This window comes from Gorilla gorilla, chromosome 20 (assembly GCF_029281585.2).
Source record: "Gorilla gorilla gorilla isolate KB3781 chromosome 20, NHGRI_mGorGor1-v2.1_pri, whole genome shotgun sequence".
Classification (NCBI taxonomy): domain Eukaryota; kingdom Metazoa; phylum Chordata; class Mammalia; order Primates; family Hominidae; genus Gorilla; species Gorilla gorilla.
Window position 1 is genome coordinate 54,978,741 of NC_073244.2, and position 26,319 is coordinate 55,005,059.

The 26,319-nt window shown below is 50.8% G+C and overlaps 2 protein-coding genes across 5 annotated transcripts in view; both read right to left on the reverse strand.

Annotated features, from left to right (window-relative positions):
- Nucleotides 1-382: 382 nt before the first annotated feature.
- On the reverse strand, nt 383-5,207 carry LYPD3 (LY6/PLAUR domain containing 3). The gene is made up of 5 exons (XM_004060870.5): nt 5,061-5,207; nt 3,931-4,062; nt 3,205-3,375; nt 2,737-2,898; nt 383-1,456 (listed from the first exon to the last, which is right to left on the reverse strand). Exons 1-5 carry the CDS (start codon nt 5,137-5,139, stop codon nt 942-944), a joined length of 1,059 nt encoding a protein of 352 aa, XP_004060918.4. The 5' UTR covers nt 5,140-5,207; the 3' UTR covers nt 383-941.
- Nucleotides 5,208-14,683: 9,476 nt separating this feature from the next.
- PHLDB3 (pleckstrin homology like domain family B member 3) overlaps nt 14,684-26,319 on the reverse strand; it is a 28,480-nt gene continuing 16,844 nt past the window's right edge. For 2 of the 4 annotated variants that reach the window (XM_055369597.2, XM_055369602.2), the window contains exons 12-16: nt 26,185-26,272; nt 25,845-25,901; nt 18,964-19,180; nt 17,631-17,716; nt 14,684-15,125 (exon numbers count right to left, since the gene is read on the reverse strand). In XM_055369597.2, the coding sequence (XP_055225572.1) occupies nt 14,991-15,125; nt 17,631-17,716; nt 18,964-19,180; nt 25,845-25,901; nt 26,185-26,272 (583 nt within the window). In that variant the 3' untranslated portion in view covers nt 14,684-14,990. Of the gene's footprint in view, nt 15,126-17,630; nt 17,717-18,963; nt 19,181-25,639; nt 25,740-25,844; nt 25,902-26,184; nt 26,273-26,319 lie in introns of all 4 variants that reach the window. The other 2 variants (XR_010131975.1, XM_063701409.1) reach the window with 2 other exon arrangements.

The following is a 26,319-nucleotide window of genomic DNA, read 5'->3' on the forward strand; positions in this document are numbered from 1 at the left end:
ATGATTGGGCCACTGCAGTCCAGTTTGGGTGAACAGAGACTCCGTCTCTAAAACAATGCAGACTGCTGGCTGGATGACAAGGCGGGTGGAGCCTAGGGAGGGTACATAAACTCATTAGACAAAGCTCTCTATTCCCTGGCATTGCTAAAAGCCCCATTCGCCCCTCCATGCTGCTTAATGGTTTCGCCCGGTCTCCCCCTCACCAGTGGGACCACCCACATGCAGGCTAGACCCAGGAGATTAAAGTTCAACCGTGACTTCCCCCAGGACTGCGGCTCTAGGTCCCATATCTCTCCTGTTAAAGGCTTTATGATGTCCACCCTAGCTCAGCTAAAGAGGTTATTGCGAGAAACAAGGTGGAAGTGACTCCTTTAAAGCACTATACAAAGTAATTAAATCTTTATTGAGGCATTTATGTGCCAGAAACTGATCACACACAGACGTAAGGCACGGTCCCTGCCGTCGAGGAGCTCACAGTCTAGTAAAGAAGACATATGGGGAACCAATTCCCCAAAGATGGGGGGAGTAGGGGAGGCAGTGCTTAGAGTGGGGAGCCATTGTCCCACCCACCCCACGCTCCAAAATCCAGGCTGGCTAGGAGAAAGTGAGTAGGAAGCTTAGCATCCTCTCTCTCACCTTCCCCGTGACAGCTGACTTCTCTCACTCTGTCCTAACATCACAAGAGGACAAGCGGAGAGACAAGGATGAGAAGGATACAGGTGCTGTCCTCAAAAAGCTAGAACACCCCTGGCAGGATATATACAACGGTATTTTATTTCCTGAAGCCGCAAACCAGCGCAGCAGAAGCTGGGGATACTGGGGAATGTTTGAAAAACAGGGGCTGGGCCAGCCCAGTCCAGCGGTGGGAACAGGAAGTGATGAGAAGAGGGGTACCCAGGGCCAGAGAAGTAGGTGAGAGGGAAATTTCCAGGTGGAAAAGCTCACAGCAGGACACCAGCAGCCACGGCCAACAGAAGGGCTGCCAATCCAGCCGTGGGAGCCACACAGCCTTTATTATGGGGCTGCTGGGGCCCCCCTTTTGCAGGATACTGCCCCGAATTGCTGCGGTCCTGGTGGCCAGCGGCGCCTCCAGTCAACCTGGGCTCCTCATCCCGGGAGGCCTCGTGTTCTACTCCCTGTCTCGGAGTCTGACTGGTTGGCGCTGGCATGGGTTTGGTGGTGGATGTGGGTCTCACTGGGGCCGACGTAGAAGTGGTGACAGACGTGGTTGAGGCCACAGATATGGTTGAGGCCACAGTCGTGGGCTCTGGAGGGGGCAGCCGGACAAGTGGTGGGATTCGAGGGGAGAAGTAGGTCTTGTTGCGGAGGTCAGAGTTACAGCGGGACCCCTGGCAACAGGAGCCACTGAGCGTGAACCCTGGGCCTGTTACTCCATCCCGAGTGCAGAATTCATCCTGGACACAGCCCCGGACAGGCAAGGACATGGTCACATTAGCTGCAGGAAGGAGACACAGATAGGTCAGTGGCTGGAGGGAGAGAGGTTGACATGGCCAGAACAAAACTTAGAGGCATCAGACAAGAACAGAGAACCTGACCGGGCGTGGTGGCTCACGCCTGTAATCCCAGCACTTTGGGAAGCCGAGGCAGGTGGATCACTGGGCAACAGAGTGAGACTCTGTCTTGCAAAAAAAAAAAAAAAAAGAGAGAACCCCCAAAATGAGACAGAAAGTCTCTGCATCCATTAATCCCAAAATCTCAACTCAGGTCCTACTATGAGAAACAGACAGACTCACTGTCTTTGGCACATGGTGGATTAACATTTTCCATTGTGCTTTGAATGGAAATGTGTGTAGGCTGAACCAAAAGTAGGGTTTAAAACAAAGGCTTAGACTGAGATACAAGACCTCTCACAAGACCACAGGGCAGAACAAACTTCCTCTACAACCCTCTGGCCATTATCCCCTTAGCCTTCACCCTGGCTTTTACCTCCCCATCAGAATTTAGTCTTAGAGTCAGAGTCACATCTCCACACCAGGCTCAGTGGTTCACGGCTGTAATCCCAGCACTCTGGGAGACCTAGGCAGGGGGATCGCTTAGCCCAAGAGTTCAATACCAGCCTGGGTAACATGGCAAGACCCCACTGTTACCAAAAATAAAAGGAACCAGTTGTGGCGGTGCACCCTGTAGTCCCAGCTACTTGGGAGGCTGAGGCGGGAGGACTGCTTGAGCCCAAGAGGTAGAGGCTGCAGTGAGCTATGATTGCGCCACTACACTCCAGGCTAGGCGATAGAGCAAGATGCTGTCTTTAAAAAAAAATAGTAACAATAAAATAAAAAAGAACTACATCTTCCATAGCATAACTCGCAGGGGATGGGATTTGAAGAACTTCATTTTCCATGGTTACATTTCTCAATAGTCTGGGACAGGCGGGGGACCCCTTGAGTTTTAAGGGCTAAGAACTAGAGATTCCCCGCAGTGCCTGGGCAGAAGCTTAGAGGCTTAAATACCTCTTAAGTACCTGGCAGCCCTCTATGGAAATGTATTTCCCTCCAAAACACTCTGGGACAAAGCAACACTATCCCCACACTATTAATATGTTGGGGGAAGGGACTGCATTTTCCATGATGCCCTACGATACAAGCACTTAGGCCCCACGGTTCCCAGAATGCGTCGCAGGTGAAGGAAACGCTTTGGGTAAAGGGCTCCCTACCGCCCAGGGTGCTTCAGAAGGGCTACCACAACTCCTGTAGGTCCCGTGCTCCGGGGCTCCCTCACCTGCCGTCAAGGTGACGTTGCCGTCGAAGCAGCCCTTGTAGACATGATCGCTGGCGTTGTAGCAGCTCACGACCGGCGGCGATGTACCCTGGCACGCCTCCCGGCTCAGGCCCACACAGCTGTAGCACTCCACGCCGTTGGGCGGGTATGCACTCTCATTACCTGCGAGGGGAGCCGAGAGGAAGAAAAGGCGTCGAAAGGGTTCGGGAACCGCAGCTCGTCCTCTAGCCCCGCCCCTAAGGCCTGCCACCGCACTATCGATGACCCCGCCTACAGCGCGCCCCAGCGCGCAACCTCGCGGCGCCTACAGCCAGAAAGTCCCTCCTGCTGCCTCTTGGCCCCGCCCCAGAGTGTGACCCCACCCCCAGCCCAGGTCGAGTACTCCCGCCTCTGCCACGGCTCCGCCTCCATCTTGGCAGGCCCGAATGTGGCTCCGCCCCCGCAGCTACGGCCCCGCCCCCCACGGACCTGCCGGGTCGAGCGCCCGCGAGGTGAGGTTGAGCTTGGCGTTGCAGCGATCCTGAGCGCATTGCTGCAGCTGGATGAACGCCAGAAGCCCGTGAAGATCCAGGCCGCGGTCATTCTTGCCGGGGAGTCCCGAACCGCAACCCCGCACTGCCAGCGAGAATTGTCCGTGGACTGGGGAGAGGGACAAGGGCGGGATTAGCTGTGGGCGTGGTCTCAGATGGGGCGTGGCCCAGAGTTGGGTAGGGTCTGGGAGGGGCGGGGCCTCAAATAGGCCAACACCACAGGACCCACAGGCAGGAATTGGCGGATGGACGCCCCCAAAGAGCCGCTCAGAGCGGAAAGAACGACCGAAGCAGGGAGGAGCGGGGTCACGGAACGGGGGCGGAACCTCAAAGAGCTGAGTCGGAGGAGACAGCCCGGTTGACAGGCAGGGATGGGGAGGTCTCACTGATGGAGCAGAAAAAGTGCATAGGACGTGACCTCGTTCCAAACCCGAGCTCTCCCAGTCCGCCCCACCCAGTTCTCAACTCTCTGCTCCTCGCGCTTGTAATTGTTAATGGAGAAGGCCTGGCCTGCAAGGCTGTGTCGTAGGGTCCCGGCCAGGCTGAAAGGGAGGGGTGGGGCCGCGTTAAAGGGGCGTGGCCAGATCCAGAAAGGACTATAAGGAGGCGGGGCTGGGCCGGAGGAGCCTGCAGTGGTGTGCGTGGCCCGGGGGTCCTCACTCACTGGTCTCCACCGCCCCCACGGCCTCGGTGCAGACGTCCACGCCCGGCGCGCACTTCACTGTCTTCATCTTGTTCGGGGAGCATCCGTCATCCGCTTTCTGCACGCAGCTGTAGCACTCCAGGGCCTGCGCTCCTGGGGGAGCGGAGCCGAATAGACCTGAGCCCTCCTTACTAAAGCGTCCACCCCCAAGGAGAAATAGTCCTTCCCATGCCCTCTGTCCCGGGATTAGACAGTCTTATTGCACACACTTTTCCAGGGCAGGAGTAGGGAAAAGCTTTCCACAAATCTGGAAGCACGGGAATCACTGGACCCTTTTCCTTCACACCCACTATGCCAACCGTGGGCACATCCTTCCGACAGCCCTGTATGCCCACTGTAGGCGATCCCCGCCATGAAGCCCCTCATCCCGGGGTAGGAAAGATACCTCCTCACGGTTTTCTGCTCAGAATGAGAGAACTTTTCCCACAGTAGACTGTGCTCAGTGAGGGATCCCTTCCCACAGCCCCCTTCTGCTCAAATGAGAGAACACTGCCCACAGCTTCTCTGCCCAGGACAGGGGACACCTTTTTTTTTTTTTTTTTTTTTGAGACGGAGTCTCGCTCTGTCGCCAGGCTGGAGTGCAGTGGCGCAATCTCGGCTCGCTGCAACCTCCGCCTCCTGGATTCAAACGATTCTCCTGCCTCAGCCTCCCGAGTAGCTGGGACTACAGGCTCGCGCTACCGCGCCCAGCTAATTTTTGTATTTTTAGTAGAGACGGGGTTTCACCATGTTGGCCAGGCTGGTCTCGATCTCTTGACCTCATGATCCGCCCGCCTCGGCCTCCCAAAGTGCTGAGATTACAGGCATGAGCCACCGCGCCCGGCCTAGGAACAGGGGACTTCTTTCTACAGCTTCAGGATAGGAAAATTTTGCCCACAGCTCCCCTTGTCCGTGGTGGGGAACCCTTCCTACGGCCCATGGTGGAGGACCCTTCCCTCTGCCTCCCTTGCTCAGGATGGGGGAACTTTGCCCACAGTGCCCTCTGCTTATGTGGGGATCCTTCCCACAGCCTTCTCTGTACGGGGCCAGAGGAGCCTCCTCCCTAAGAGCCCCCACTCTACCCCCTCCACCTCTCCGGGCAGCAGACCCACCTCCGCGAAGCAGCAGCAGCAGCAGCCAGCCTGCAGTCCAGATCACGGCCTGGGCACCTGCTTTCCTGGCGGGGTCCATGGCTCTGTCCTGCTCCCTTGGCGTACCCCCTGGGTGTGCCGCCTCCCAGCTCGGGCCCTCTTACCTGAGCCCAGGATGAGTAACCTCGCCCCAGGCAACCCCAGCCTTGCCCAACCGGGCCAACTCAGCGTCGGCTGTGGGGCGGGGCCCCGCCCCTAGGCGCGTCATCCACAAGGAGAGCGGTCCCTGCCCTGTGAAGTCGCCAAGGAGGGAAAGGGTGGGAGCTGAGGTTCCCTGACAGCTCGCGGGAGAAAGTCTGTGTGTGTTTGGAGTGGGAGAGTAGTGGGGCTTAAAGACAGGCTGGGGCTACTCGACATTCAGTGTTCGCTAACTGTTAAATGAGCATCTACAGTGTGCCCGGCTTTGGTCTAGGTAATGCTGGAGATGAAGACAGAACCAGCGCCTGTCCTGGCAGAGCTCACAGTCTGATGGGGGAGACAGATGCTAATCAAATTGGTGTTTACCACAGAGACTAAGACACTGAAGGAAAAAGTGTAGTGATACAAGGAGATGTGCAGTCTAGAAGTGGGGGCTAGTCGGTGAGGGCTTCCTTGAGGTTATCTGAGATGCAACCTCAAGGGCATGCAGGATGTAGCCAGCTAGAGCAGGTCAAGAGAGGAACACAGCCCTTTACAAGCAGAGGGAACAGCACGTGGGAGCACCTGGAGGTGGGAGGTAGGATGGACCATTCAAACATGGAAAGGAGAGCAGTGCTCCTGAGCTCAGAAGTCCATGAGAGAAGGGCAGGAACTGAGATGAAAGAGTCAGGCAGAGGCCGAGACACTCAGGGCATTAGAGGCTCCGACAAGAGATTTGGATTAATTTTGAGAATAGTAGAGAACCTTTAAGAGGGTCTAAATGAGCTGGAGGACATAATAGATTTGCTTCCTAATATGATCAACCTGAGAAATAGTGCAGCTAGCCATCAAGAAGTAAACGGAGGCTGGGCGCGGTGGCTCATGCCTGTAATCCCAGCACTTTGGGAGGCCGAGCCGGGTGGATCACTTGAGATCAGGAGTTTGAGACCAGCCCGGGCAACATGGCGAAACCTCATCTCTATTAAAAAAATAATAATAAATTTAAAAAAATTAGCCAGGTGCAGTGGCGTGGACCTGCTGTCCCAGCTACTCGGAAGGGTAGGGCAGGAGAATCACTTGAGCCCGGGAGGTGGAGGTTGCAGTGAGCTGAGATCACGCCACTGCACTCCAGCCTGGGCAACAGAGTGAGACCCTATCTCAAAAAAAAATTAAAAAATTTAAAAATTAAAAAAAAGTAAATGGATCTGAGAGTAGGATATATGATTTTAAAAAAGGAAAAAGAAAAAGAAGTGAATGGCAAAAGAGAGTGGTTGGTTCGGCCAATGGAATACTACACAGCAATAGAAAAGATCCAACACCTGATATATGCAGCAACATATCTCAAAAACTTTGTGTTGGGGCCAGGCACAGTGGCTCACACCTGTAATCCCAGCACTTTGAGACACCAAGGTGGGAGGATCACTTGAACCCAGGGGTTTTGAGACCAGGCTGTGCAACATAGTGAGATCCCATCTCATTTTATTTTAAAAAAAGAAAAAACTTGGTGTTGAGTTTAGAAAGCCTTAAATAAACAAACAAAAAAAAAAACATACTGTGTAACTCAATATATATGAAGTTCCAGAACAGACAAAACTAACCAGTGGTGATACAAATCAGAACACATGTTACCTTTGGGAGGGCATGGCCCCAGAAGGAGCAACAGGGAGGAGCCCCCACGATCTTCATCTAGGTGACAGCCGCATGTGTGTACAGATACGTTGAGAATCACTGACTCAGGCCTGTCACTGGACGTATGTTATTCTTCAATAAAAACAAGGTAAAGAATGTCACTGTGGGCTCTGTGTAAAAAAGGAAAATGACTCTAGAAGGGGTGAGAGAGAAGGCCAGGAAACCAACAGGGGGCCGTGTAGTTTTCCATGGAAGAAAGAGGAAAACAGCCCCTAACAGCTGGGAGTTGGCCTGACACACACAGTGAGGCCATGGGGTTCAACTGCACATAGATAATTTCACAGAGCACCAACCTGGACAAGGCCACACTGCGACAGTAAAGGATCAAGAAAAAAATCAATAGCCTGGGCAACACAGCGAAACCTCGTCTCTACTAAAAATACAAAAAATTAGCTGGGCGTGGGGGTGTGCACCTATAATCCCAGCTACTTGAGAGGCTGAGCTGGGAGAATCACCCGAGCCTGGGAGGTTGAGGCTGCAGTGAGCTGAGATTGCGCCACTGCACTCCAGCTTGGGCAACCAGAGTGAGACCCTGTCTCAAAAAAACAAAAAACAAAGAAAAAAAAAATCAAGACCAATCCATAGCCATGTCTGAACACAGAAACAAACAAGATCATTGTGCAAACCGCGGAATGACTAAGCATCCCCATATCCTGGCTAATATAAATGACTGCTTATATTATATTATAAAGTTACAACTTTAACCTCACTTTATTTCTCCTGCCTCATAAATGAGATTTATGCAAATGCCCAACCACAGCATTACTCCTCCTCTGTTTAACAGTATCCAAACTAGAACGAGGTCCCAATTCCTTGCACCATTCTCAAGACCACCACACACAAGCCCAAATCTTAAAATCAATCCTTTCTGGCCAGGTGCTCACACCTGTAATCCCAGCACTTTGGGAGGCCAAGGGGGTGGATCACCTGAGCTCAAGAGTTCGAGACCAGACTGGCCAATGTGGTGAAACTCCGTCTCTACTAAAAATACAAAAAATTAGCTGGGTGTGGTGGCACACACCTGTAATCCCAGTTACTGGGGATTAGGGGCTGAGGCAGGAGAATCGCTGAACCTAGGAGGCAGAGGTTGCAGTGAGCCGAGATTGCGCCACTGCCCTCCAACCTGGGCGACAGAGCAAGACTTTGACTCAAAAAAAAAAAAAAATCAATCCTTTCTAACACCCTTTTACTTAGACACCTCACAGTTACCTCATGGTGTGTTTTCTCCCTCATTGCAAGAAGCAATAAACCCAACTTGTTCAACCACAGGTGTGTCCCTGGTGGAGAACATTGACACAGGCCAGAGCGGATGTACTTGGCCAAGGGTGTCCCAAAGGAAAGGTGAAGAGTGGAAAGATCTAAGATATTTTAGGAGGAAGAACAGGTAGGGATTACTGATGGATCCAATGTGAGGGAAGAGGAAGTGGGAGGTTTCCAAGCTAATTCCAGACAGTTCTTGCCATAAACCACATCATGACATTAATAACAATGGTAACAAAAGTCATAATAACAACAGTGACTGAGTATCAAGTGTTTGTTTCCCAGAAACTGTATTGAACAGGGGGCATGCATTATCTCATTTAATCCTCACCTGTAAGTATGGTTATTAGCATTTATTAACCACCTACTCTGTGCTTAGCACTTTCTGTGAATCCTCTCTGAATGTCACGACAGCTCTGCAAAGAGAGAACTAAGTCTAATTTCACAGATGGGAAAACTGAGACTGGGAAAGGCTTGGAAGTGGCAGAACTGGGATTTGAATCCAGGGCTGTCTCCAAAGGCCCCCATGCCATTTGCCAAAGTCAGAGCCTGGCTTTAGGCCTGAGATTATATTTTGCAATGACCCTTAGTTTTACAGCCAGACAGGCATGCATTGGAATACCAACTCTGCCCCTAATCTGCTGTGTGACTTGATCAAGTGACTCCAATTCTTTGATGTTCAGAGGCTTCCTGTCTAAACAAAGACTATGACAAAAGCACATGCATTCAGCGCTTCCTCTGTGCCAGGCAACTTTCCACACCCTTTACACACAATCCTATGAGAGATTTCTATGGTGGTCAATTTACAAATGGGGAAATCGAGGCAGGCATGGGGGGCTTAACAACTTGCTCAGGGTCACAAAGCTAGGAAGTGGTGGAGACGGTATTTGAACTCAGGCAGTCTGGCTTAACTAACAGTACCTATAATTAGGTACATGGGTCCATTGGATATCAGCTGTGAAACTTTGACAATTACTTGGCCCCTGTGTGCCTCAGTGCCTTCATCCTCATCCATAAAATGAGGGTCTTAGTAGTACCCATATCATACTAGGTGCTATACTGCTAGGGCATCAATGTTATATATATGTGAAATACTATACTGCTAGGGCATCAATGTTAAATATATGTGAAATGATTAAAATAGGGTCAAATTCTAGGAGCTATGAAAGCATTAGTTTTTATTACTAATAATAGGTTAAGGGCCAAGCACAATGGCTGGTGCCTGTAATCCCAGCATTTTGTGGGGGCTGAGGCGGGCAGATCACTTGAGCCCAGGAGTTTGAGACCAGCCTGGGCAACATGGTGAAACCTTATCTCTACAAAAAATACAAAAAGTAGCCAGGTGTGGTGGTGCACACCTGTAGATCCAACTACTGGGAGGCCGAGGTGGAAGGATCGCATTGAGCCTGGGAGGTCAAGGCTGCAGTAAGTTGTGATCACGTCACTGTACTCCAGCCTGAGTCACAGAGTGAGACCCTGTCTCAATAATAATAATAATAACTTAAATAGATTGTTAGTATTACTATTATTATTAACAGCCCTCACTTCTTGAGCTCCAACCATGTGCCACACAGGGTGATCAGCTCTTATACAAGCAATCTTGCCTTGAATTCCTAACGAGGGGGTAGAGACGAGGATCTCCTTCACAGAGGAAGACTCTGAGACCCAGAGAGAGGAAGGTATCTATTCAAGTTCACACAGCAAGGGAAGCGGCAGAGTCAGATGTCAGACCCGGCTGCAGGGGGCTGGCTCACTGTCTGATGACGAGACAAGCAGCGGTCATGTTTATAAAGATATTATCTGTTCTCCAGACCCTGTGAGGCACCCCCGTTCCCAACAATGACGAGCACTTCAGTCACCTGGGTGAGGTCACTTGGCATCATGCTGAAGCTGAGAGAGAGAAAGTGAATGACTTCTTGTGAAGTCATTCATTCAGCACTGGCCCCTGCCCCCTCCCCCCACCCGCCTCCCAGCCTTGGAATCTCAGCCCTGATTCTTGCTTTGCTGTGTGATGCTGCATAAATGCTTTCATCTCTCTGAGCCTCCAAGGTGTCTTTTTTTTTTTTTTTTTGGAGACGGAGTTTCACTCTTGTTTCCCAGGCTGGAGTGCAAATGGCGCAATCTCAGCTCACTGCAACCTCTGTCTCCCAGGTTCTAGCGATTCTCCTACCTCCGCCTCCCGAGTAGCTGGGATTACAGGCATTCACCACCACACTCAGCAAATTTTTTGTATTTTTAGTAGAGATGGAGTTTCGCCATGTTCGTCAGGCTGGTCTCGAACTCCTGACCTCAGGTGATCCGCCTGCCTTGGCCTCTCAAAGTGCTGGGATTACAGGCGTGAGCCATCATGCCGGGCCCAAACTGTCTTTTTTATAATAAAAGAAGGACTATCTTTCATGGTAGGGTAAGGCAGCGGGCAAAATATCAAGTCTGGAAGTGGACAGACACATTTTAATCCTATCTCTGCCACCCTCTTGCTGTGTAACCTCAAGCAACTCCATCTCCCTCTCTGAACTTCCCCTGAAAACCCCTACCTCCTGAGGGATAGAGCGGGGACCCAGTGAGTGACAGGCAGGGTGAGACTAGCATTATTATTGTGTGCTGCTCTGAAGCAGGAGGCCCTGCAGGTCCCAGCTGTGTGGGAGAGTTTCAGGGAGGAACCCCAACTGGCCAGACCAGAAGAACTAGCATCTCGGGAGGGAGTGGGACCCAGGGTGGAGAGGTACCTCTTGCTCAGGCCTGCCCAGATTCTGGGCGCTGACCCCTGCCTGGCCCATGACCAGAGAACAGAAGGAGGTTTGAATGCAGGGCACCACTTAAGCCTGCTGTGTGGTAGGTGGCTGGCTCTTCTAGGTCCTTTGCAGATTTTATGGCAGAGAATCTAGAATCTGGCTCAGGGGTCAGTGCGGAGGCAGCTGCCAGCAATACAGATCACTCCCAGGCCTCAGACAAGCCCAGGACCACATTCACTCTGGATTTCTCGTCTCCCTGTGGCAGACCAGGCTCTGACGCCAGTGAGGTTCCCAGCCTGACTCAGGCCCACTCCCTCTGGGACACACTGTTTGTGACAAGTTAGGGAAGGAGTGGAGTCAGGGATGGGGCTGACTGTATAATTTTTGGGCCCCAGTGCAAAGTGAAATTTAGAGACCTGGTTCAAAAGGCAGGAAAAGAGGCCGGGCACGGTGGCTCACGCCTGTAATCCCAGCACTTTGGGAGGCCGAGGTGGGAGGATCACCAGAAATTAAGAGTTTGAGACCAGACTGACCAACATGGTGAAACCCCATTTCTACTAAAAATACAAAAAATTAGCCAGGTGTGGTGGCGTGTGCCTGTAATCCTAGCTACTCCAGAGGCTGAGACAGGAGAATCGCTTGAACCCAGGAGGCGGAGGTTGCAGTGAGCTGAGATCGCACCATTGCACTCCAGCCTGGGCAACAAGAGCAAAACTCCATCTCACACACACACACACACACACACACACACAAAAAACAAACAAACAGGAAAGAGTGCTGTTAAAGGTACTAAAATAGAAACACTTTTTTTTCCTTTCTTCTGCCTCAATCTCTTTTTTTTTTTTTTTTTTTTTTTTGAGACAGTCTCACTCTGCCACCCAGGCTGGCATGCAGCTCACAGCTCACTGCAGCCTCTATGTCCCGGACTCAAGCAATCCTCCCACCTCAGCCTCCCAAGTAGCTGCCACTACAGGTGTGTGCCACCATGTCCAGCTAATTTTTAAATTTTTTTTGTAGAAACAGGGTCTTGCTATGTTGCCCAGGCTGGTCTCAAACTCCTGGGCTCAAGTGATCTTCCTGTCTCAGCCTCCCAAAATGCTAGGATTACGGGCATGAGGCACTGCACCTGGCCCTCAGCCTTTCTCTTGACCCCTCATGGTGTTTAATGTTATGTTCCCTTGGGCACAGAGATACTTGTGGGACCGGCATAGATCTTCAAAGGTGGCTAGGGACCCTGCCCCACAACGTGGGCAGCCTGGCTAGGTTCCCCATCCCACCAGATGCCCACCGCCATGTTCCACCCCAAGATACCATGAGGCACAGGTACCCAACCCTGATCTTCTTGTGGCGTGCCTGCAACAGGAGTGGAGAGTGCCAGTGATCACGGGGCAGAGTTAAGAAGGGAACAGGCCAGGCACAGTGGCTCACACCTGTATTCCCAGCATTTTGGGAGGCCCAGGCAGGTGGACCACTTGAGGTCAGGAGTTCAAGACTAGCCTGGCCAACATGGTGAAACCCTGTCTCTACTAAAAATACAAAAATTAGCCAGGTGTGGTGGCCAGTGCCTAAAATCCCAGATACTGGGGAGGCTGAGGCAGGAGAATCGCTTGAACCTGGGAGGCAGAGGTTGCAGTGAGCCGAGATCGCGCCACTGCACTCCAGCCTAGGTGACAGAGTAAGACTCCGTCTCAAGAAAAAAAAGAGGTGGGGACAGGAGTGGAAACTTGTCCAGAGAGGTGAGGCTGCCTCATCATGCTTTCATTATCTCATTAGTCTTAGCTTACAAAACAGAAATTCAAAGATACATTTACGAATTTCTACACAGTGACCACAGAGCATTAAACCCAAGAGCAGGGCTCTTCTGAACACGGGGAGCTGTCATCTACATTGGTCAGATGCCCATGAAGCGGGATTCACTAAGGGACCCAGTTTGCAGAGGGGCTGGGGGATGAACTGATCCAAGAATCCAGATGTCACACACCTGAAGGTAGAGGCCAAGGGACACCTACAGTCCCAGAGGACCTAGGAATTTGGGTGTCTGCACTCCCGGGACTCAGAGCACTATATCTGGGTCCTCAAGGGAACTTTTTGAGGCAGGAAAGAGCTGTCTCCAGAATGACAGCCTAGAGTGCTCAAGTGGGGGAACTTGGAGGACTGTAGAGGCCCAGAACAGGCACCTGACCCAGCCTAGGGGTCAGGGAGAGCTTCTTGAAGGAACGCGCGCCGTAGATAAGACCTGAAGGATGAAGTCAGCCAAAGAGCTCTGCCTGCCTTGTTCATGACAGTCCCCAGCCCTTAGCATCACTTTCCCATCAGTTTATTCAACCACCAGATGTTCCCTCCGTACGCAGTACGCACCAGGCCCTCTGCTGTACCAAGGGTTCAGTGGTGACAAAGACAGCACTCACTCCCAGGCCAGAGCGGGAGACAGACTCAACAGCAGTGATGATCCCGGGTAGTGAAGGCCATGATGAGAGATGCACAGGATAGAATGATCAGGGCTGGGAATGGGGAGGCACAGGTGGAGCTGTCAGGGCTATAATGAAAAGCCCAGGGCCAGGAGCAGTGGCTCACGCCTGTAATTCCAACACTTTGGGAGGACGAGACAGGCAGATCGCTTGAGCCTGGGAGTTGGAGGCTAGCCTGGACTACATGGTGAAACCCCATCTCTACTAAAAATACAAAAAAAAAAAAAAAAAAAAGCCAGGCGTGGTGTGGTGGTGGGTGCCTGTAATCCCAGCTACTCGGGAGGCTGAGGCAGGAGAATCGTTTGAACCTGAGAGGTGGAGGTTGCAGTGAGCCGAGATTGCACCACTGCACTCCAGCCTGGGCGACAGACTGAGACTCTGTCTCAAAAAAAAAGAAAAGCCCAGAGGAAGCATCTGACCTGCCAGGACAATCAGGGAGGGCTTCCTGGAGAAAGAGACTTAACATAGGAACTAAAAGCTAAATGATGAGCAGGACTTTTGTGGAATGGGGAGAGGTGCCTAAGCAAAGGGAACAGAACGTACAAAGGCCCAGAGGTGAAAGGGAAGCGAGTTTTGTTTTTTGTTTTTTTTCCACTTTCATGGAATGAGACATGCTCTATGGTGCTGGGAACAGCAGTGACCAGGACAATGCTGGCTCTGCCTCATGGAGCTCCCAGTGCATAAAGGACACAGATCCATCGCCCATGATGACCCAGGGTCCTCAGGGATGGGATGACAGAGCTCAAAAGGGGGTGCCTGACCCAGCCAGGAAAGTCAGTGAGGGCTTCCTGAAGGAGGTGCCAACTGAACTAAAGCTGGAAGAATGAGGTGCAGCTGATTAAGGGAAGGAGGGGGGCCAGGCGTGGTGGCTCACACCTGTAATCTCAGCACCTTGGGAGGCTAAGGTGGGTGGATCACTTAAGTCCAGGAGTTGGAGACCAGCCTGGGCAACACAGTGAGACCCCATCTCTATAAAAATAAATAGATAAAAGAAAAAAAGGGAAGAAAAGGGCAGAGGGAACAACGTAAGCAAAGGCCTAAAGGGGGGAAGCCTAGGAGTTCCTAGAAATTTCCAGCAGCCGGTCAGGCCAGAAAGGGTGGAAACAGAAGGGCCTACAAACTAAAAAAGCAAAACTGCCAAACACTAAGGGGGACATGCCTCTCACCCTCTTCTCCCACCTATGACCTTAGAGTTGAAGGCCTCCATTCCTAGAGAGCCGGCTGTGGGACGCGTGGCTCCCGGAGGTACCGATAACTCAGATGTCCTGCCTAGGGGCCAAGGGGCCCCGGATGCCTGGGCTGGAAACCACAGCAGCAATTCCTGTTTTTCCTCCGTATTTAATTCGGTATCACAGGAGCACCAATAAATAATTTCTTCCCGCCCCTGCAATCTTCCTCCTGCCCCGGGCAGGGCCTTAGGGGCCGGCGATCCCGTCGGGGGCAAGGCACCTGCAACCCAGAACGCAGCAGCTCAGGCCAGCTGAACTGCCGCGCCTGCGGAATTCCCGGGAGAGTTCCAAAGCGGTGCGACCAAGTTTTCCGGCAGTGGGCGGGGCCTAGGAACGCCCCCGCGTCCCGCGCCGGCGGAGCCTCGAAGGGACTTCCCCCCAAGAGGGCGTGGCCTCTCAGGGGGCGTGGTTTTCGTCAGCGGCTGTCACGATGACGTCCATCCAAATGCGCATGGCTTCGGGGCTCGGAGCCACCATGTAGAAAAGGCGTTCGTAGGTTTTGACGCAGAAGGTCAGGCGGGGGTTGGGGCTCTGGAATAAGCAGAAAGTGTGGGTAATTCAGACAAAAGACACCGGCCACAGTCTGGGTGCGAACCCAGCCTTGCAACTTATAGTCTGTGTGGCACTGGACAAGGTACTTAAGTATCTGAATGTTGGTTTCCCTGTCTTCCCAAATGATGCCACCTACCTCACTGGGTTATAAGGATTAAATGAATTAACACAGGAAAGTGCTTAAAATTATCATATGTAGAGCGCTATTGATAAATTAGGGGCAAGATAATTTTTTTTTCTTTTTTTTTTGAAACTGAGTCTGGCTCTGTCGCCAGGCTGGAGTGCAGTGGCGCAATCTTGGCTCACTGCAACCTCCACCTCTCGAGTTCAAGCGATTCTCCTGCCTCAGCCTCCCGAGTAGCTGGGACTACAGGCGTGTGCCACCACGCCCAGCTAATTTTTGTATTTTTAGTACAGACCGGGGTTTCACAGTGTTTGTCAGGATGGTCTCGATCTCTTGACCTCGTGATCCGCCCGCTTCGGCCTCCCAGAGTGCTGGGCTTACAGGCGTGAGCCACTGTGCCAGGCCGAGAAATTTAAAAGTAGGACTTATGGCGCCTTCTCTCAGCCTAACTTCTCCTATATTAGAAATACAGGCATTCAAATTCCACCTCCCCAAAATCTACGTCCCCTTGTACCTGGGAAAAGTTAGTGTCTAGAATCTGTTATTTGAGTACCCACTTGCCAATCCCAAAATGAGTAAATCCCTTATGTCCATAATCTGTTTTTAGCCCTCTCAATAACCCTGATGGAATGGGTTGATGCGTACCCATTCTACACGTGAGAAAACTCAGGCCGGCCGGGCTGGGTGGCTCACGCCTGTAATCCCAGCACTTTGGGAGGTTGAAGCGGATTGATTGCTTGAACTCAGGAGTTCAAGACCAGCCTGGGCAACATAGGGAGACCCCATCACTACAAAAAAATACCAGAAAAACAAAACAAATTAGCTGGGTGTGGTGGCACACACATATAGTCCTAGCTACTCAGGAGGCTGAGGCAGGAGGATTGCTTGAGGCCGAGAGATAGAGGCTGCAGTGAGCTATGATTGTACCACTGCACTCCAGCCTGGTCTATGGAGCAAGAAAAAAAAAAAAAAGAAAAGAAAAGAAACAAAGAAAACTAAGGCTAAAGGCTAAAGAAAGGAAGTCACTTTCCTGATGTCACATAGCTGAGATTCCAGCCTAATTGCTAAAAAGCCACAGTTTGGTTATTCTCCACAGAGCTTTCTAAATATTGTATCAGTTGCCAACATTTAAATTTTTGGCACTGTGCTTTATACAAGTTCCAATTCCTGAGTTCTCTGGGAAAAAATAAATATAAGACAACACCATGGGGCCCACTCCCACTTGGCAACTGTTGGCAGGAGCCAACTAACAACCATCTCCTTTATTTATTTTTCATTTAAAAAATTAAAAAAAAAAAAACAGAGATGGGATCTTGCTATGTTGACCATGCTGGTCTCAAACTCCTGGCCTCCTGCAGTCCTCCCATCTTGGTCTCCCAAAATGTTGGGATTACAGGCATGAGCCACCACGCCTGGCAGATCATCTCCTTTAGATGCTCCCAGGCTGCCCGACCCTTGCTGTGACCTCTCCATTCATTTATTCCCAGTTGGACATCAGAGTTTGCCATATTTTGGCTCTAAAACTTTTGCTCCAAGAAAGTTAACAGTGACAGGCCAGGTACGGTGGCTCACGCCTGTAATCCCAGGACTTTGGGGGGCCAAGGTGGGCAGATCATGAGGTCAGGAGTTTGAGACCAGCCTGGCCAACATAGTGACACCCCATCTCAACTAAAAATACAAAAGTTAGCGCTGTGGTGGCATGCCTGTAATCCCAACTACTTGGGAGGCTGAGGCAAGAGAATCGCTTGAACCCGGGAGGCAGAGGTTGCAGTGAGCCAAGATGGCGCCACCGCACTCCAGCCTGGGCGACAGAGCCAGACTCCGTCTAAAAAAAAAAAAAAGAGCCATGTGTGGTGCGGTGGTTCACGCCTGTAATCCCAGAACTTTGAGAGGCTGAGGTGGGCAGATCATGAGGTCAGGAGTTTGAGACCAACCTGGCCAACACAGTGAAACCCCGTCTCTACTAAAAATACAAAAATTAGCCGGGCACGGTGCCTGTAATCCCAGCTACTCAGGAGGCTGAGGCAGGAGAATTGCTTGAACCAGGGAGGCGGAGGTTGCAGTGAGCCGAGATGGCGCCACTGCACTCTGGCCTGGACGACAGAATGAGACTCCATCTTAAAAAAAAAAAAAAAAGAAGAAAATTAACAGTGGCTGAAAGCCAGAGTCTGGGCTCTTAATTTTTAGTCCCTGCAGTCAGGTGACCTGTTTGTTTTCTCTGTGACAAACAGGTACTCCTATGAGTACCCTGACAGGAGAAGCTGCAGGTGGCTTTCCCCAGGATGAGCCAGGGATGAGATAAGGCCTGATTCCAACTGAGTCTCCAACTGGGAGGGCAGGGTGACGTTGAGGGGCTTCACCTTGAAGGCACAGCGTAAGTGGTCATAATAGACTTCCTCAATGGCCTGGAAGTAGATGACACCTTTGAGCTTGGTCTCTTCCTTGTCTGGTAGGGGAGGTAAGAGAAAAAGAGAGCCAGTGAGAAAGGTGTGTCTGTGTGTGTCGAGGTGAGGGTCATTGGCCCTAAGTCCTGAGACTGGATTTGGGTAAGAAACATGGTGACAAGAGTCTGAAGGTCTCTAAAGGTTGGGAGGTGAGCGAATGTTAACGCTGGATGGGAGACTGGGTGCAGAAACTGGACATGATTGGGGAGTGGGGTCTGTGGAGCTGGAATCCTAGGCCCTGAATGCCTCAGCCTCCGAGAAGGGAAGGAACTCAGGGAGTGCTCAAGTACTTTTTAGGTATAATCTCTAACCCTCTCAAACTCTCCTGGAGGGGTAAGTACATTTATCTCCATCTGACAGATGTGGAAACCAAAACTCAGAGAAGTTAAGTCACCCGGCACAAGTCACACAGCCAGAGCTGACAGAACCAGGACTCACCAAGTAGAGTCAAATGGTCATACAGGTTAGGGAAGAAGGATTTAAGGCAATACAAGCGTCCAAGGAGGCTGGGTGCAGTGGCTCAAGCCTGTAATCCCAGCACTTTAGGAGGCTGAGGCAGGCAGATCACAAGGTCAGGAGATCGAGACCATCCTGGCTAACACAGTGAAACCCTGTCTCTACTAAAAATACAAAAAATTAGCCGGGTGTGGTGGCATGAGCCTGTAGTCCCGCCTATTCGGGAGGCTGAGGCAGGAGAATCGCTTGAGCCGGGGAGGTGGAGGTTGCAGAAGGCTGAGATCGTGCCACTGCACTCCAGCCTGGGCGACAGGGCAAGACTCTGTCTCCAAAAAACAAAAACAAAACAAAACCAAAAAAACAAAGTGTCCAAGGAGAGGTTTGGAATAATTGATTCTCCTACAGAAGAAGGACAAGGGCCCCAGACTCCTGGCCGTTGGGGGGTTGGGGGCAGCTGACAGTGCAGGTTCAGACTCATGGGTGTCTTAGGAACATGGGCCCTGGGAAGCTTGAATTGTACTAAACTGTTATCTATGTCCCTGAGGAGGACTGGGGGTTTGAATTCTGGGTGGCTTAAAGAGGGGCTGGGGATCTGGACTCCAGGGTCTGGAGGAGAGAGAGAGCTGGGAGCCTGGACTCCTGGGTTGTAGGGAAGTTAGGAGCTAGGGAACCAAACTTCTGGATCCTGGGGAACATGGAAAGTGGGGGCCAGGACTTCTGGTGCCTGTAGAGGAAAGGCCTCCGGAGTGGAATTCCAGCGTCCCGGGGCCGATGGTGGCCAGGCTGGACTTACCCGCATAGTAGGCCAAGCGGCGGGCTTGGCGGTCAAAGCAGAACCATCGCTTCCTCCAGGTCTTGATGCGGCCGCCCATCTTCACCAGGGGTCCACGGCAGCAGCACCCAGACACCTGCACATGTGGGCAGTTTTCCGGGTTGTGGCCCCATCCCTCCAGATGCTGCCGGAGATCCAAGATTCGCGGGCCTGGAGGGTGGGGTGGGGTGGGCGGGGCCTGGGGAGCAAAGAGACGGGGCAGCTGATGTAAGGGGCGGGGGATTCTACAGCCTGGAGCCCCTCGAGGGGAGCAAGTCATAGCAGCTTGCGTGTAAGGCCCGCTACAGCCTTTAGAGGGTAATATTAACTAGGACCATCTGACAAATGCAACGGCTACGTGGATTGACTGTGATGCTCTGCCCAGGACTTTATGGACATCAGCTCCTTGGCACTTCATGGCAACTGTGAGCCCCATTTTACAAATGAGCAAAATGAGGTACAGAGAGATGACATAATGCACCCGAGGTCACACAGAGCTTCTAGGCAGCAGAACTGGGACACGAACCCAGGTATTTCTGACCCTAGAGCTCACCCTGAAACATCAGAGGCCTATCAAAAGAAATGAAGATCGGGCCGGGCGTGGTGGCTCATGCCTGTAATCTCAGAACTTTGGGAGGCTGAGGCAGGAGGATCCCTTAGGCCTAAGAATTCAAGGGCAGCCTGGGCAACATAGTGAGCTCCTGTCTCTGAAAAAAAAAAATTTTTTTTGGAAAAAAGAAATGAAGATTGGAGCCTGTGTGGTGGCTTGAGCCTGTAATTCCAGCTACTCAGGAGGCTGCGGTGGGAGGATCCCTTGATCCCAGAAGTTGGAAACCAGCCTGGGCAACACAGAAGACCCCTTCTCTATTTTAAAAAAAAAAGAGAGAGAGAGAGAGAGAAGAGAAGAGAAGCTATGTGCAGTGGCTCATGCCTGTAATCTCAGCACTTTGGGAAGCTGAAGTGGGAGGATCACTTGAGGCTATGAGTTGGAGACCAGCCTGGACAATATAGTGAGACCCCATCTCTACTAAAAATCCAAAAATTAGCTGGGCCTAGTGGTGCACACCTGTAGTTCCAGCTACTAAGGAGGCTGAGCCCAGGAGGATCACTTGAGCCCAGGAGATCGAAATTGCATTGAGCTATGATTGCACCACTGCACTCCAGCCTGGGTGATTGAGTGAGACCCTGTCTCAAAAATAAAAAAGAAAGAGAGAGCTTGTTTACATTATTATTGTTGTGATGAAATTAATGAATATAATCCTCTGCTAAGTACTTTCTAGGTATAATCTCTGCCCCCTCAAACTCTCCTGAAGGGGTAAGTACATTTATCTCCGTTTCACAGATGTGGAAACCAAGACTCAGAGAGGTTAAGTCACTTGGCGCAAGTCACACAGCCAGAGCTGACAGAGCCAGGACTCACCAGGTAGAGTGGTCACCTCAGATGGTCATACAGGTTGGGGAGGAGGATTTAAGGCAATACAAGTGTCCACTATTTATGAGAGCCTGACCATGAGCTGGTCTGATCCAACCTATTCTTCCCAAATAATCCCTGCAAACAGTGGTATGATTCCGGAGGTCAAACTGAGGTTCAGGGTAGTACCTCTCAGATTTCTTCATGCAAGCAGATCCGCTGGGGATTTTGTTAAAATGTTAAAATACAGACTCTGATTCAGTCATTTCAGGGTGGAGTCTGGAGTAGGGGGAGAGGTTCTGCATGTCTGACAAGCTCCCAGGTGGGCCCTGATGCTGCTGTTCCACCAGCCACACTTTGAGTGTCAAGGAGTTAGAAAACTGAAGCAGGATGGGTGCGGTGGCTCACACGTGTAATCCCAGCACTTTGGGAGGCCAAGAGGGGAGGATCACTTAAACCCAGGAGTTTGAGACCAGCCTGGGGCAACATGGCGAAACCCCGTCTCTACAAAAAATATAAAAATTAGGCTGGGCGTGGTGGCTCACGCCTACAATCCCAGCACTTTGGGAAGCCAAGGTGGGGGGATCACCTGAGGTCGGAAGTTCGAGACCAGCCTGACCAACATGGAGAAACCCTGTCTCTGCTGAAAATACAAAATTAGCCAGGCGTGGTGGCGCATGCCTGTAATCCCAGCTACTCGGGAGGCTGAGGCAGGAGAATCGCTTGAACTCGGGAGGTGGAGGTTGCGGTGAATCAAGATGGCACCATTGCACTCCAGCCTTGGCAACAAGAGCGAAACTCCATCTCAAAAAAAAAATACAAAAATACAAACATTAGCCAGGCGTGGTGGTGTGTGCCTAGGATCCCGGCTAATTAGGAGGCTGAGGTGGGAGGATCGCTTGAGCCCAGGAGGTGGAGGTTGCAGTGAGCCGAGATCACACCACTGCACTCCAGCCTGGGTGACAAAGGGAGACCATGTCTCAAAAAAAAAAAAAAGAAAGAAAAGAAAGAAAACTGAAGCAAGGCCAGTGCAAGAAGGGATGAGAAACAGAGATGAGATTTACTGGTTGGAGACAGGAGAGTGAGGTGGGGAAATGAGAAGGATTAGGGAGGAGGGAAAGGAAGGGAGGGAAAGGCCAGGTTTAAAGAGCACCCGCTGGGCCTGCAATCTCCCCAAATCCACACAGGAAGACCAAGGATCACCACCGTGTGTGGAAGCTCCCGCTCTGTGTCAGGCACTATGCCAAGTGGTCACTGTGATTACCTCGTTTCTTCTCCAAAACAACCCATTAATGTTCCTGCTAGACAGATCAAGAAACTGAGGCTTTAAGAAGAGGTGACTCTCCAAGGTCACCAAACTAGGACGTAGGGGAGCTGGGCCCCAATCTAGGAGGAGACCAGGGATGGGCTTGGGACTCCACCACTGCCCGGCTGTGTCACCTCCACAGAACTCCTGCCCCTCTGGGAGCCTCAGTTCCCTATGCTAAAACACCAGGGTTATCACAGCACTCTCCTCTGGGGCTGTTTCAAGGATGAGCTGGCTGCCCTCAGGGTCTCTCACCTAGAGGTTCCTCTTCTAGGTGTGAAGCCCAGGGACACACTTGCTCACGTGCACAAAAGATAGCAGGGGTGTACGGCAGGGGACAAAGCACACAGCAGGGGACTGTTTAATAAATGATGATGCTAGAAGCCAGGCAGAACACCAGAGCAGGAGCAATTCTGTTTGTTTGTTTGTTTGTCTTGAGACAGAGTCTCACTCTGTCACCCAGGCTGGAGAGCAGTGGTGTGATCTTGGCTCATTGCAACCTCTGCTTCCCAGTTCAAGCGATTCTCCTGCCTCAGCCTCTCGGGTAGCTGTGACTATAGGCACATGCCACCATGCCCAGATAATTTTTGTATTTTCAGTAGAGACAGGGTTTCTCCATGTTGGTCAGGCTTGTCTCGAACTCCTGACCTCAGGTGATCTGCCCACCTCAGCCTCCCAAAGTGCTGGGATTACAGGCGTGAGCCACCGCGCCTGGCCTGTGCTTCGTTTTTAATGAGCACAAGCTTATGCCTTACAACGCAGAAGACCCCACTGCCGTTCCTGCCTTATTTTGCTCCCTGGCTCTTATCAGCCTCTGACATGCTATTTATTTTACATATTGATGTTGCTTTGTGTCCATCTTCCCCCTTAAAACATCAGCTTCCCCCAAAGATGGGGATTGTTATCTTGGTCACTGCTATGACCCAGGGTCTAGCACACAGTAGGCACTCAATAAATATTGGCTGAAATGAATAAGGGAAGGACAGATGGTGGTAAAAACACAAAGGCTGGGAAGGATGTGCTTATTTATGAGACAAATTCACAAAATATGGCTTGACTGGTGCATGTGGAAAAGTATAAACACAGATTTGAAGGCTTCTCAGCAGTAGAAGTGAGATCAGGAAGAAAGTGACCACTTTCTTAATACTTTATCTATCATTCTTTTTTTTTTTTTTGAGGCAGGGTCTCACTCTGTCACTGAAGCTGGAGTGCAGTGGGGCGATCATAGCTCACTGCAGCCTCCACCCACTGGGCTCAAGCAATCCTCCCACCTTAGCCTTTTCCCGAGTAGCTGGGACCAAAGGCATGCACCACCACACCTGCTAATTTTTTAAATTTCTGTAGAGATGAGGGTCTGACTATGTTGCCCAGGCTGGTCTGCAGCTCCGGGACTCAAGTGATCCTCCCACCTCGGCCTCTCAAAGTGCTGAGATTATAGGTGTGAGCTATGGTGCCTAGCTTTATCATTCTTTATAACAAAACGCATTGATTCTATGAATGTTATTAGTATAGGCAAAAATGTAATTTATGTAAGGGAGTTGTCAGCTAAATCAAGAATGTGAAAAAGTCAACAGGATAAATTATTTGATTATTTCCACAAATAAATAGCATTTTCTTTAATGGGGAGGCGGAACTGTTAGAGATTAAAAGATTTAAGAGACATTAAACCAAATGCATAGTGTGTGCTTTGCATATAGATTCAAATAAATCAACTGTGAAAAGATATTTTGGGTCAGGCATGATGGCTCAGGCCTATAATCTCAGCACTTTGGCTGGCCAGAAGGGAGGCTCGAGGCCAGGAATTCAATACCAGCCTGGCCAACATAGTGTCTCTACTGTTAAAAATGGAAAACAAGGCCAGGCACGGTAGCTCACGCCTGTAATGCCAGCACTTTGGGAGGCCAAGGCGGGTGGATCACCTGAGGTCAGGAGTTCAAAACCAGCCTGGCCAACATGGTGAAACCCCATCTCTACTATAAATACAAAATTAGCCAGGCATGGTGGTGGGCGCCTGTAATCCTAGCTACTCCAGAGGCTGAGGCAGGAGAATCACTTGAACCCTGGAGGCGGAGATTGCAGTGAGCCGAGATTGTGCTACTGCACTCCAGCTTGGGCAACAAAGTGAGACTCCATCTTGAAAAAAAAAAAAAAAAAAGGAAAAGAAAAATAATAAATAAATTTTAAAAAACATATTTTGGAGACAATGAGAGAAATGTGAATATGGACTATATATTACAATATAATGAAATTAATAATCTCATAAGATGTGACAATGGAATTTTTGTTATGTTAAAAAAAAAAAAAAACCTATTGGCCAGGCACAGTGGCTTACACTTTTAATCCCAGCACTTTTTGAGGCCAAGGCACGCAGATCACCTGAGGTCAGGAGTTCAAGACCAGCCCGGACAGCATGGCAAAACCCCATCACTACTAAAAACAAACAAAAAAAATAAATGGGTGTGGTGGTGGGCACCTGTACTCCCACCTACTCGGGAGGCTGAGGTAGAAGAATCACTTGAACCAGGGAGGCAGAGGTTCCAGTGAGCTGAGATCACATCACTGCACTCTAGCCTGGGCGACAAGAGTAAAACTCTGTCCCCCAAAAAACAAGCCTATCTATTGGAGATACACAGTGATGTTTGAGTGAAAGGATACCATATTTTGCTTTAAAATATTTCAGTGCAGAGTGGGATGTAGGTATGGGATTAGTAAAATAAAACTGGTGGCTGGGCACCAATGCCCTAGAATTATTCTTATAATTCTAGCACCTTGGAGGCTGAGATGGGAGGATTGTTTGAGGCCAGGAGTTTGAGATCAGCCTGGACAACATAGCAAGACTCTATCTCTACAAAAATAAAATACATTAAAAATATAGGAGTGCAGAAGACTTATGAGAAAAAAAGAAAAATATTAAAAATAAAAATAAAATATATATACCTAGTACATACTCACACAAATTAAAACGTTAAATAAAATAAAAAGTTGGCAAGTACAAGATTCAATATTGAAAATGATTAAAGCTGCGCAGTGGGCACCTGTGGGTCTATTAATCTACTCTCATGCATATGCTTGAATATTTCTATCATAAAAGGTTTTCTGTTTTTTTTTTTTTTTGAGACGGAATCTTGGTCTGTCGCCAAGACTGGAGTGCAGTGGTGTGATCTTGGCTCACTGCAACCTGCACCTCCCAGGTTCAAGCAATTCTCTGCCTCAGCCTCCCGAGTAGCTGGGATTACAGGTGCCCGCCACCATGCCCGGCTAATTTTTTGTATTTTTAGTAGAGACGGGGTTTCACCATCTTGGCCAGGCTGGTCTTGAACTCCTGACCTCGTGATCCACCCACCTCAGCCTCCCAAAGTGCTGGGATTACAGGCGTGAGCCACTGTGCCCGGCCTAAAAAGTTTTTTAAATAAATAAAAATAAAAAGTTTTTTGGTTTTGATTTTTTTTTTTTTTGAGACAGATTTTCGCTCTTATTGCCAAGGCTGGAGTGTAGTGGTACAATCTCGGCTCACCGCAACCTCCATCTGCAGGTTCAAGTGATTCTCATGCCTCAGTCTCCCGAGTAGCTGGGATTACAGGCATGTGCCACCATGCCCGGCTAATTTTTGTATTTTTAGTAGAGATGGGGTTTCACCATGTTGGCCAGGCTGGTCGCAAACTCAGGTGATCCACCCGCCTTGGCCTCCCAAAGTGCTGGGATTACAGGCATGAGCCACTGCATCCAGCCAAAAACAAAATTTTAAATGATTTTTAAAAGTTCCAGCATGGACTGGGCATGGTGGTTCACGCTATAATCCCAGTACTCTGGGAGGCTGAGGCAGGAGGATTGCTTGAGGCCAGGAGTAAGTCCCAGCATGGACTTGTCCTCCTTCTTTACTGACTGCTGACATTGTCACCAATGTACAGAAAAGGAAAATGAGGCAGAGTAGAGCAAGTTACCCGAGGACCTGCCACACATGGAGATGACCATCATCGGGTCATGGGAACAGGAACTGGTCCTCTGCAATTCCCTTTCCCTTGCCAAGCCCAGGACAATTTTCTGTTCAATTGGAGGAGAGGAAAGGGTCAGATGTAAGAAAGGGCATAGGTCAGGGGGAGAAACAGAGCAGGGAGAGGTGGGCGTGAGGGCGGGGGTGGGACTGACCGTGATGGCAGGAACAGCAGGGCCTGAGGAAGCTTCCGTGCCCCTTCTTGTTCCTTCCTGTGGATTCAGTATGAAGCACTCAATGAGGATGCCAGCCCATAAGACGGTAGGGTGGCTGGAGAATGTCCTAGCTTCTCTGTTCTGAGGGTACAGGGACTGGGGGCCTGGACTCCTGGGTATGAGGGAGGGGCTGGGGACCTGGACTCCTGGGTCTGAGGGTGGAGGGGCTGGGGGCCTGGACCCCTGGGTCTGAAGGAGGTGGAGTTGGGGGTCTCCCAGGTCTGAGGGAGGAGAGGCTGGGGCAGTCTTCTGTTCCTAAAAGGATGGCCTGGGCTCTCACCCGGGCCTTGAGCAGCCGCTCCCTCTCCGCCATGGCCTGCTGCAGGAGCCGCTCCATGTGGGCAATGTCTGGGTGGATGGCCCCACAGCTAGGAGGAGGGAACACAGACGGGGTGGGTTACAGTGGCTGGGCCTC